At 38.3% G+C, this 13,313-nt stretch overlaps 1 protein-coding gene across 1 annotated transcript in view; it reads left to right on the forward strand.

Annotated features, from left to right (window-relative positions):
* The window catches only part of LOC122794375 (symplekin-like), a 1,034,965-nt gene that overhangs the window by 90,786 nt on the left and 930,866 nt on the right, over positions 1-13,313 (forward strand). Inside the window, exon 3 of the mRNA XM_044062716.1 lies at positions 12,853-13,003. Within this exon, the coding sequence (XP_043918651.1) occupies positions 12,853-13,003 (151 nt within the window). The remainder of the gene's footprint in view (positions 1-12,852; positions 13,004-13,313) is intronic.

Here is a 13,313-nt window from a genome sequence, read left to right on the forward strand (position 1 = left end):
TTGCTGGTTGATGTGGAGTCACCCACTTTGATAGGGTGTGTCTGGTTTGTGAGCCAGTTGGCAACCCATCTTACAACAAAAGGCTTTACATTTAGTTTGTTAGGTTTATCAGTAATGCCTGAGTGCTGGATAGTGTTGAAAGCCTTTGCCAAGTTGAGGTATGCTGTGTGCACAGATTTGCTATCGTCAGTGGCCCTGGTCACATTTTCGAAGAAATCTACCAGATTCAACAGGCAGGATCTGCCCTTGACAAAGCCGACTTGGACTGGATCCAGGGTTTGGAGGCCATCTATGTCTTTATTAATGAGGTCCATAATGATATGTTCCATGGCCTTACAGATCAGGGTGGTCAGACTTATGGGCCTATAACTGTGTCTGTTGCTAGGCCACCTTTGTGGAGGGGAAAAACTGTTGCTGTTTTCCATTCTGCAGGAACAAAGCCTATGGTTAAGCTGTAATTGAATAGGGTATTAATGGTGATGCTAGTTCATGTTTTAGCTTGTTTAGAAGACAGCCTGGGATGTCATCAGGTCCCATAGAGGCTGTGTGTTTTTGCTTTGGACAAGGCTTTAATGACCTGTTTTTCAGTTATGTAGGGTGGGGCGAAGTTGGGGGCAATGTTTATGATAAGTTGGGAAGGGATAAGGGAGTGAAATTTTCACCAAATCTATCTGCTAACAGGTTTGCTATCTCTGTGGAGTCAGTATGTGTGATACTGTTAGTCACAAGTTCAGCACGTGCCTGGGTCCTACCTATTAGGCTACGCATGTACCTGTAAAAGGCCTTATGGTTATCTTTGACTATGCTTGCTAAGTTTTTCTCAAAGATGTTGTTAGAGGATTTGCCATGTTGTCTTATTTGCCTATTAAGGCTGAGAAGAGTGCTTTTCCATTGTTGGAGCCTTGCCTTTGTTTTCTTTGACAGCAACTTTTTGCATTTTTTTGTAAGTTTGTTAATGTTGGATGTACACCAGGACGGCTTGTTTTTACTTGGGTTTCTGGCTTTGATTCTCTCTGAAATGGCCGAGTCTATACACTTATGCAAGTGATTTACAGGGCTTTTGTGCAAACTTTGGTGTAGTTATCACCCTGGGAGGGTATAGTTTGCCTTGGTGAAGTTTTCTAGTCTGATTTCACCCTTTGATTTGTGGTCATATTTAACTAATGATGGTCCAACAGCTGCAGCAGTGCATCTATTTGGCATGTTAGTGAGGACCAGATCTAGTATGCTTGTTCCTCTTGTCTGGGTTTGAACAATTTGTTCCAGGGCATTTGCGCTAACAAAGTCAAGGAACTTTTGCGCTAGTGAGATAGGGCTAGAGTGGGTTTCCCAGCGATGGTGGGATAATTGAAATCCCCAATAACCAGTGTGCCCGGCAGTATTTGGATTGATACCAGTTTGATCAAGTAGGCTTCATGTGCATCATGACCCATGGAGGGGGATCTGTAACTGGCTGTGACTTGAATGGGGGTCTTACCCACAGCAACCTGAACTTAAATGCCATGGAGTTGTCCAGTCTAGCTAGACAGGAGGTGAATTTATCTCTAATATAGATAGAAACACCACCTTTTTAAGTTATCACACATTTGTTTTGTGGTCTGAAGGTGTGGAAGACATTATAGCCTTGCAAGGCCAGGGTATTGTCTGAAGACTTGCAAGGCTACAATGCCTTCCACACCTTCAGTTGACCACGACTTCCCAGGTTGACAGAGACTGGATCCCCTTATAATGACACCAAAAACTAAACCAATTATTGAAATCAGTCATTTTTGTTTATACTGTGGCATCATTCTAGGTGAGGGTAGTATGCTGCTCAAGGCTAGGGACATACCTGCCTGGGAAGCATACTCAGAGAGCTTAATCATGTCTCTCTTCACTGGCACTGCTTGGCGGGAAAATAGATCAAGCAGAACAGACTTTCTGTAAATTTCCTATCCCCATCCACTGGTCTAGGTTGCCCTTGAAACGGATAATAGACAAACTCAACTTCACATGGATGGGAAGCCTGTTCCTGAGGTATGCCTCAGGTCGCTCACTCCAACATGAACTATGATGGCGTTGTAATGGTACCTGTTGCAGAGAGACCTGAGGGCATGCATGATCTGATGAATCTTGGCACCAGACAGGCAGCTGATCGTGACTTTCTCCTTGTCAAACCTGATGGGTGAGACATTCGTGTGTCTCACTTTGGAGTCTCCAGTGACAAGAAAATGTGTTTTTTGAGTGTTACGCCTTACAGTCTTGGTAGGTGAGACACTGGTGTTGCTATGTGTCATGGGTGCCATGGGAACTGTGGTAGTTATAGCAGTCTTTTGTGTTTTTGAGGTCTCTGGTGCTTTGGTAAGTTTTTTGAGAGAACCTCCTCGTATGTTGTTTTTTGTGTGCGATACATACTGTGTGTATGAGTAGCAGTGCTGTGTGCATGAGTAGTGGTGGGTGGATTGACAACGTCTTCTGTGTTACTGTGGAAGAGAGCAAGGATTTAAGATTTTTGGTGTAGTTACAGCTCTCGCACTCTGTACCAGAAAGAGGTATTAGTAGAAGGTTATTAGTATACATGAGGCAATTGCTACACTGCCTCAGGATACCCAAGTCAACAAGATTGGCAGAAGAAACAAGGGTAGTCCAGCTGTTCATAATGCTAGGTTGAAGAACTGTTATCACAAAGGGTGGGCTTTTCAAGACTGATCAAGGAGGTGCTCAATAGATGGAGATTTCTGTTTTTTTTTTTTTTTTTTTTTTTACTGGTGGTTTAATAGGTCACAGCTCACTAGCAGTGTTTTTTTAGACCTGAAGAGTACTAAAGATGAGGACTACACTAATGTGCTACAGCTAAAAACATTGTCTGTCCAGATATGACACACAATTGTGTGGCTGTGCATGGTGCTGCACAACACCCAAACAAACAGAAACCCACTCAAATGTGGGGCTTAAATACCAGAAGCTGAAAAGTTAAATAAAAGACTTTAAAAAAGTTCAAAAGGACAAATGGGGGTGCTTACTCCAAGCCCTAGACCATCCACTTTTCACCAGACAGGTTCCAGTCAGCAGACTTCTCTCACTAGAGTACAGAAGGGCCCTTTCCAATCAAAGATGGCCTGGAAAGTTTGCTCAGAACAAACAACCACTCAAACAGACCCAGATGCAGCAAACCCGTATCTGGATTATGCTACCGCTACTTGCTACACTAATTTAGGCTGAAAACACTAAAGAAATGTCAACACAGCAGAAAAATAGCAGTGAGGCACTAAAAAAAGCATTTTTAAGCAGCAGAAAACAGTAAAGAGACTCTAAAGAATGTTTTAAATAGCAAACAAATTAGTTATTTAAACACTGCTTGGTGGGAAAACGGAACAAGCAGAACAGGCCTGCTGTAAATTTCCTATTCCCCATCCACTGGTTTAGGTTGTACCTAAACTGGATAAGAGACAAACTCAGCTTTACATGGATGGGAAGCCTTTTCCATAGGAGTGGCAGTGTCTGATACACGTATCTGTCTCTCCAGCATGTTCTGTTGTGACTTATGAATGTACAGGAGATTTGTAAGTGTGGGGTTTGTGGATGCCTTTCAAGCCAGGCATAGATCACCCCTCAGCAATCTATAGGAGACCGAGGAAAGGGAAAGGGCTTTAAGGTGCTCTGCATAAGGCAGGTTTATTATGCCTTGTATTCTTTTTGCAAGGAACCTCTGAGGTTGCTCTTGTTACTGAATATGCCTGGTTAGGTATATACCTTAGTATAGTACTCTGTAACTGGTCTGATAAGGGCAGAAGACAGAGGAATAATGACCTCCTTGTACCTAGAATACATCCCCTTACTTATAAGTTGCGCATAATAAAAGGATTTCTCACCACTGTGACCACATGGGGGTCAAAGATAAGGCTACTGTCTACCTGCATACCTAGATCCCTGACCACTGCATCAACGTTTAGGGGCATATTACGAACTTGGTAATGAGCTAGGATGGTTGACTTCCCAAAGGGTACAATTATGCATTTCTTAGCACTGAGTTTTAAGTTCATGGCTTTGGCACCATTTGTTAATCAGAGCTAGACCTTCTTGAAGAATGCTAGTGTCTGCAGGGGAGTCAGTGATAACTCCCAGTTGCAATCATCTGCAAACTTAGTCAGCCATAAACCTTCAGCATTTGCTTCCATTTCAGAGAAATAGATACCAAAAAAGAGCTGGCCCAGTACCTAGCCCTGGGCACTCCTCTAGTGAATGGCCTCTTGTTGGAGGTGGCCTCATTTATTTTGACCTCCTGGGTCCTGTCAGTGAGCCAGTTGGCTATCCAGCAGGTCATAAAAAGGTTTATACCTAAATTAATGAGATTGTCTATAATGTCTGAATGGGGTATTGTATCAAAAGCCTTGGCCAGGTCAAGGTAAGTTGTGTACATAATCTTGCCTTCAATCATTACTTTGGTGACCCTCTCAAAAAAGTCCACCAGATTTAATAGACATGACCTTTCCTTAACAATGCTGAACTGTGATGGGTCCAGCACTTGCAAATTACCAATGTCATCATTTATCATGTCCATGATAATTCTTTACATGGCCTTACATATGAGGCTGGTCAGACTTATGTGTCTGTAGTTTCCCGGATTAGTGGTTGGACCTCCTTTGTGCAGGGGATTGACTGTAGCCATCTACATTCCTTGTGCACAAAACCTGACTGTAGGCTGCAGTTGAAATTTGATTCAAGTGGACCAGAGAGGTCATGTTTCATGTTATTTATTAAGCATTCAGGGGTGTTGTCAGGGCCCATTGATGCATAGTTTTTGGCCTTGGAAAGTGCATTAATGACCTGTTTCCTAGAAATGGTTGGGGGATTATGGTATGCAGTATTTCCTTTGCACTGTCGAGGAGGGGGGGGGTTGAATTGAACTTGATAGCAAAAAGTTGGTAGTGGCTTTCAATTCAGTGTGGGTGATGCCATTTACAATAAGTTCTGCGCACTGTTGCATATTTTCCCTGAGGTTATGGACATAGCTGTACAAAGCGTTGTGGTTGTACTTCACATAAGAAGCTATTTTTTTCTTCAAGTTTAGCCTTTTATTTATTAATTAATCCTCTTAGCTGCCTGTTTAGATTGGTCAGGGAGATTTTAGTATGTTTGGCTTTGTTCCTCCTACACTTCACCAATATTTTTTTCTTTTGTTGTATAACCAGTTGATACTGTGATTCCACCATGATGGTTTGTCTTTTTGAGTTTTTCTTATTCTTAATATGAGTGGGCATAGCTCGCTCTGTACAGTTAGCAATATGGCTGTACACAGCTTTTGTAAATAGCTCACCATATGCTGTGGTTTTTACTGGGTTTAGAGGTGCTTGGAATTTAGCTAAGGTGTCACTTAGTAAAGAGAGTTTAGTCTTGGAATAGTTACTAAAGGTTTTTGGTTTCACTGGATCCCCAGATTTAATTTTTATTTCAAGCAATACTGCCTTATGGTCAGATCATCTGTCATCCATCTCTGGTTGTCTGCCCATACATACCTTGTTTCTACCCAGCCTCAAGTCAAACAGTTTGTGAAAAGGGTTCTTTATAGCAATCCACCTAGAAAATAGATGACTGCTTCTTGAGATCTCAATTTTATTCTAGAGAAGCTTATACTTTTTCCATTTGAACTAGTTTATGAGCCCGAATTGAAATTATTAGCTTGGAAAACAATATTACATAGTGTTCTGATATCTGCAAGAACAGTATCTGAGTTACAAGCTCTCATGATAAGTCAACCTTGTTTCAATTTTCATGAAGATAGGGTTTTTTTAGAACATTTTTTTTTTTAATTTATGCCTAAAGTGGCTTCACAGTTTACTTTTAATCAGCTATTTATCTCCCTGTCTTTTTTCCAGAGAGAAAAAGTAAAGGGAAAGGATTTTGCATACTCTGGATGTCCACAGGCAACTTGGATACTGTATTTACAGTACTAAAACCCTCATAAGTTTAGATCAACTGTTTTTTTCCTATGAAGGTAAGAAAAAGGGGCAAGTACTGTCAAAGCATACGATTTCTAAATGATTGTCTCATGCTATTATTTTTTGCTATGATCGCCATAATAAGTCACTTCTAGGCAATTTCAGGACCCATTCTACCAGGGCTTTGGCTTCTTCTGTTGCTTTTTTGAAAGGGGTGAATTCTAGAAGTATTCTGAAGGCAGTGACTTAATCATCTGTGCTTGCTTTTACAAAACATTACAAATTATAGATTATTTTCCCAGGTCCAGAGCAGGTTTTGCTACCAGGGCCTTTTGACCCTTCTTATCAGTTAAGGCTTAACGCTCTCACCCCCTATTTTTCAGAATTCCATTTCTCAAACTTGTAAAGAATGAACTCTTTTGGCAAACCACACCACCCAATGGTCCCTTACTGCCCTCCCAGTCTGTCACAAACAGTGTCCACATACACCTCAGATGTTGCCTGGGATGATGTCTCTCAGATCGTCGAGTTACAAGGAATCTGGAAAGCACAGCACGGACACAAGCGCACCAGCCTGAAAGAGCTGATGGCTCTAATAAATGCCCTGAAAGCTCTGAATATGCTTTAGTCTCCGGGAATTTTCTTAATAGTTGCAGACAATACCACAGTGATGTATTACATAAGCAAACAAGGAGAAAGAAGATTAAATCCCCTTTCCAAACTGGCTGCAACTGGGACATAGCAATTAAGTACAACTTATTTCTTCAGGTAACTTACATCCATTCAGAGCAGAGCACAGTAGCAGACTCTTTGAATAGATCCAGAATGGACTTTCATGAGTGGTTGTCACACTGGGAGGTCTTTCTACACATAGTCCACCAGTTCGGAATCCTCTGGATAGATATGTTTGTTTTCAGTCTAAACAGACAAACAGTTCTGCCTGAAGAAACCTTGCAAAGAGGCCTAGAAGATGGATTCCTTTTCAGTCACTCTGATAGGGATATTTCTTAATGCCTTTCCCCATTTTTCTGTCACTTCCACTGCCTTACAAAAGATCAGGAAGGACTTGGCAAAGATGTTACTGGTGACTCACTTTTATCTCAGACAACACCGGTTCTCCCTTCTCATGCAGCAGGCCAATGACAATTATTAAAAACACCTGCATAAATTGAACCTACTCACATGGGACAGCAAACCTCTGATTCATACCAGTGTTCAGAATCTCAGTCTAACAGTATGGATGATAAGCTTTTGATAACTTTTAGGCACCTTGTTTCTGGAGATGTGCAGTAGCTATTGAAGGAGGCAAGAATGCCTGTTACTAGGAAATCTTATTTATCGAAATCTAAAAGATTTTTTTTGTCCTAAAACAGATGACAGACAAATCACAACTAGTGGTACCCTGGGTTCTCTAGTACCCATGTGAATTGTTCAGTTCTGGCCTAGCGTACAGTCCAATAAAGGTATTTAATTTGGCCATTGGTTATCTGAATTACAAGCCTTTATGTGTGTTCAGCATTTTTTGATCTCTCACAAGGATAGGGAGAGTTTGTGAACCAATTATTCCTTTATTCCTAAAGTTATCTCTTAATTTGCCCACAATCAAACATTTCAGCTCCTTGTTTTCTGTTGTGATCCATAAAACAGTATACACAGGATTCTTCATTACTTGAATCTTCACAGACAGTTTAGATATTATTTGGGTAAAAGTAAAGATGTGAGACAATCTAATCAACTTATTGTATGTTATAGTGGAAAGAAAAAGGGACATACCATTTCTAAGCAAACTGTCTGAGCTGGTATTAGCTTGGATGAATGTAAAAGACCACATTGCACATATCAAAAAGAGTAGTAGAACTTTCCCAGTGCTCTGGCCAGATTTCCCCTAGTCAGTATGAATACCACCATAGGTATAGCCTGAAAAGAAAACATTGACCTAGTGAGACTAACCAAGTCAACAATGTGTACATAAAAATAAAAATAATCAAATAATTTTTCAGATGGCTTTCCCTCGCTTTTCAGTTCTGTTATTTTATTCATGCAGAAATTCTAATGAGAATGTCAAGACTCATTCTACTCCAGCAGATACCTCAAGTGGGGCTTTCGGAAAAGGTCTGGACTCTTGATTTATTTTAGAAGCAGCCACTTTGTCTTCAGTTCAGACATTTACCAAACATTATGGGATGTATGGTGTTTCCAAACTCAGGACAGACTTTGCTAGAGCTATTCTTCATAGAAGTCTGGACTCTGGTCTTTCTCCATCCACCCTTTCTTTTTGAACTTTGGCAGTCATCCCATATGTAGTGGGTATTGCAACAGTGATCAAATGAGGAGCATAGCACAGTTGTATAGTTATCTTACTTTAACAGTATGTGCTCAAGTAGATCACTGTTGTAGTACTGATATCCTCCTTGTATCCTCCTGAATAATCCTGTCCCTGGCTGAGGTAAGATTTCCTTTTTGTCTTCTGATAAGATTTGACTCAGGAACAACAGCGGTCACCTTCCCTTTCTAGGGACAATCCACTTGTGCTAAGGGTGGACATACTGCATGCAAGGAAAGTGCCTGAAACTTTGTAGACATGGCAGGCTATATCTCATATGTAATGGCTACCACAAAAATGCTCCATTTTGGCATCTACTATTACAGTAAGTTAACTAAAAAACTGTACTGCTTATGAGCAGGCCCTTCTTAATGCTTGAGGAATACTTTCCCTCCACCCCCCCGTAATGTTTCAGTTCATTTTTGTTAATTCTTAATTTGTAGAAATGTGTTCATTAGTGCCATTGAGGAAGGCTCACTTACTCTGAAGAATTGTGCAGTTACATAGTCAACACATTAAGATAATTTGTGCATTGGTATGGACATATGGACATCCTAGAATGTTACATTTTTCATAAGAAAAATGACAAATTAGGATTGGTGGAGAAAATAATCTGAACCAGTGACCCATCAGGGAGGATACTGTCATAGGTCAACCTATAAGAATTTATCTGGCTGCCAAGATTTTATTGACGTCATTATCTCATCTTAATCTTAAGACAATATGAATGACAGGGACTTATCCAGCCTACATAAAGGAGCATAATTTTTTCTGACTATGATATCAATTTGATAATAACTGATGTTAGGCTTGGATTTGTTTGTGATGGTTTTGCATGTACTGATCAGTGGACTCATAAGACCATAGAAGGGTATCTCTAGCAGTTGCTTGCCTTCATTGTCTTCTGGATAATTATTCAGTCTGAGATTAGTTCTCCATGTCCCAAGGGAAAAAAAACTTCTGATTATCCTTGTCCCCTATTATTTTCTTCTACTCCCAAGCATTCCTCCTGCTTTTATTCTCAATTATTTCTAAAAGTGCTTGATTTTTCCAAAATACTCACTTTATCTGTGTCTTACCTTCTCGTCTCCTGTTGGTAGTCTCTGCTAGTTGGAATCTTTCCGTTATTTAACCCACCTTGCTGTTGCTTAACCAAGTCTCTAAGATTTGTGTGCTGGATTTTGGATGAGATTTGAAGTATTTTAATATCACAAGCATGGCTTGAATTGGTATCATTTGTTTTGTTTATTTATTTATTGCCAATTCAGTGTCTGCAGTTTTAGTTGCAGAGTTCCATTGTCTGCCTTTTTTGAATTAATATTTTTTATAGCTCCAGTTATTTTCTCAAATTTCTGAAGCCAAGATGGATTGTCATCATTTTAAAATTCATGAGCTTTTTTCTTTTTTTTTACTCAGATAGTTTTTATTTTCAAATAATGTTATACATTTTCCATGGTGTTTTGTATATGTTATGCAGAACTGTATACAATATTTACAACATTCTGATATCAGAAGTAATATTCACTGTAAACAATTATTAAAAAAGTGTAATTTTAGTTAGAGTATTTCTGTTTGTTATTGTAGAGTGTCTATCAGTGATAAAACTTTCTTCCATGGATTGTTGACCAGTGGTCTACGAGAAATCCTTAGTTCTTTAATTCTGATTTCCATCAAAGCTTAATTTCTCAGAAGAGTGTAGACGTTATCCATAGGTGGTGATATGTCTGAGTTTCATCTTCTGGTTATACATTTCCTTGAAATTGCGAGTATTGTCCTTAATAAATGCATATTTGTTTTATTCAAGTGCGGACCTTCGTTCACATTCAAAATAATCAGTGCTTTAGATAAGATAAAAGATTCATTAAATAGATCCTGCAAGAAGTTTATAATTCCACAACAGTATGTCTTAATTTTAATATAGTCATAAAAAATATGGTTCCAATCTGCCTAATTTAGCTGTTCACATCACCAACATTTTCCATTTGTGGAATTATTCATTTTAGTAATTTTATCTGGGGTTAAAAATGCTCTGTAAAGGAATTTCCAGCTAAATATTCTCCAGTACTGTGTAATAGATGTATGTTTTACTGATTGTAAAATATTTGCTTTGATTTCTTCTGTTAGTTATAGTGAGTGACCTTTTGATATATATTGCCAATATGATATTTTAGGTGTTGTTTTATAGTTTATTAGTTCTCCATATACATTTGAGATGCTAATTTTCATGCTAAAGTCATTGTATATAATATCATATAGGTATTTTTATAAGTTTTGGCGTTTCTGTAAGGGAGTAATTATTAATTACTCTGCATAAATCTTGGGAGTAAATTAGGATGCTTTGTAGAGTTAACCAGTCCTGTGATGGGATTATATAAGTTGTTTTTATCGTATGTATATCTAAAACGTTTAATTCTTTGATGCACCTGAACCAGCAACATTTTTTTTCTGTTCCCAAGTAGAAATTATTTCTCCATACACTTTATGAGGATAATTCTTTATTATGATGAATGGTGTTAATAGGTCATACCAGAGTTTTAGATCTATATTTACATTGATGAGTTTCCTAAATTAATTAATATAATTATAAATGAAATACATTTTGGTGGGTTTTGTTACATTGTATTGCATATTCATACTTAATATGTACCTTTTATCTAGTATTGAAATGTTTTTCAATAAATTAGATTAATTTATTGATATAACAGTTAGTAATTCTTTCCAATTGGTTGTAAAATTAGAGTTTATCCAGTCTAGAACAGTTTTAAATATGGATGCTTTTATGTATGATTCAATATCTGAAAAACTTAGTCGTCCTTGTTTCCATGGCCTGAAATGGTGTGTTAAAGCTATTCTATTTCACTTGGGGAACCATAAGAATTTTATTAGACATGTATTTATTTCTTTAAGAACACATCTTTCTGGAAGTATCTGAATTGCTGATACGACATACAATATCTTTGGTAATAAAACCATTTTTATTAATTGTAGTCTGTCTTCAAAGGTCAATATTATTTTGTTCCATTTTTCCGCATGACTTTTGATTGTGTTAATAATGCTATTTTAATTTATAGATGTTATTTCTTTTATATCTTTGCCTAACACAATTCCTAGATACTTCAGAGTTGATTCTTGTTTCCCTGTTATATGGTTTTCTTTGACTTGTATTTTCTTTTTATTATTTAAAAATAAGTATTTTGATTTTTATCTGGTAAAGTGAAGACCTGAAGTCATATAGAAATTCTCAATTAATATATCTATTTCTTATGAACATTGTTTCTGAAGCACTTCTCTTCAGTTTATTTGTTCTTTTTTTTTTAAGTAAATAAAAAAAATAAGAAAAGAAAACTTGGTATTAGTTTGAAACTTAATTAGGGAAGAGCTCACAAGCACACTGCTTGCATCTGATAGCCATATTGAAGCTCTATATATCCTTCTGCCCTTTGGTACCAGTTTGAATCACTTAACTTGGTGGATGCTAATTTTGTCATTTCTCAGCAGTTTTGCACTTGTCTAAGCCTATTTCTTCTCCAGACGTCTAGTGCAGTGAAGGCAGTGTATGCTTCATGGTGCCCGCCATTATCATTGAACTAACTGTTTAGCCTTGTAGAAACCCATCTAGTTATTTAAGGGGAATGGTTTGCCTTTGGAAAACTACATTAGAAATCCTGACTGTATTTGTGAGCAGTCCTGCCATCCATTTGAATATTTGAGGGACTTCACTTTCTGCAGATTATTTAGCTCAGTTCAAGCTATGAAGTAGCTTTGCTCGTCTCCTGCATTAGTGTCAGTATTAAAGACTCAAGTTGAACTGTAAGATGATCATGTCCACCCCCCCCCCATTCTTACTGACCCTCCCAGGAAAACAAGCCCCATCCATACTGTACCTCCTAGGAAAACAAACCCCCGTCCTTACTGTACCTCAGAAGAAAACAAACCCCATTCTTACTCTCCCTGCAAGGAAAACAAATCCCATTCTTACTGTCCCTCCCAGGAAAATGAATCTCATCCATACTGTACCTCCCAGAAAAACAAACCCTATCCATATTGTAACTCCCAGGAAAACAAACCCCATCCATACTGTCCCTCCTAGGAAAATAAGCCCCAACCATATTGCACCTCCCAGGAAAACAAACCTCATCCATACTGTACCTCCTAGGAATACAAACCCCATTTTTACTGTCCCTCCCAGGAAAACAAATTCTGTCTATATTGTACCTCCCAGGAAAACTACCCCCATCCATACTGTCCCTCCCAGGAAAACAAGCCCTATCCATACTGTTCCTCCCAAGAAAACAAACCTCATCCATACCATAAATCCCAGGATAACAAACATGCCTGGTTGCCCTATTCATGTTTGCCACATTATTATTGTCTGATGTCTGTCCTGATAATATGTTTGTCAGTTTAACATGGCTGGGACTAACTATGTGTCATTCTGCGTAGCTGGTTATATTGCACATTCACGTGTCTGATGTTCTTGTAAGAAAACTGGGATGATCAAAAGCTATGGTAAGATGCTGCAAAGAGGTAGCAGAAATAGTTACCTTTGAGGGGAATGTATGCAGAGAAAAATCTATTTTTTTGATTGACATAAGCTTGTTGTCTTCATAGATCTCATAAAAGAAATGGACAAGAAAAAATATTCCATTGGAGTGGCACAAATCAGAAAATGTCAGATTCACACATGGAAAATTTGATGTTTGCAGCTGTAGATAGGATTATCCATTCACTGGAAGATATTGCACATAATAGAGCATCCCAGGTATGGGTTTCATTATGATTTTCCTAGACCTTTTTTGTACTTTGCAACATTACTTGAAACCCAATCAAAAAATCAGCTTTTAGAATTCATTACGTTTTCTGATGATTGGAAGTGTGTATAAATAACTGTGTAATAATCTGAGTACTTATGTTGATGATCTGTAAGTATTACAGAACTACTAGATGTAAATACCTATGGCAGAAACATCATGGAGAGTTGTATACTGTTCATTGTGCATTACCACGTATGTTCATCATAGCGATCGTGGCTTCAGGAATTCATTATATGAAAAGAAAATAGCCAAAGATGG

This window comes from Protopterus annectens, chromosome 1.part0 (assembly GCF_019279795.1).
Source record: "Protopterus annectens isolate FY-2018-M chromosome 1.part0, PAN1.0, whole genome shotgun sequence".
Classification (NCBI taxonomy): Eukaryota; Metazoa; Chordata; order Ceratodontiformes; family Protopteridae; genus Protopterus; species Protopterus annectens.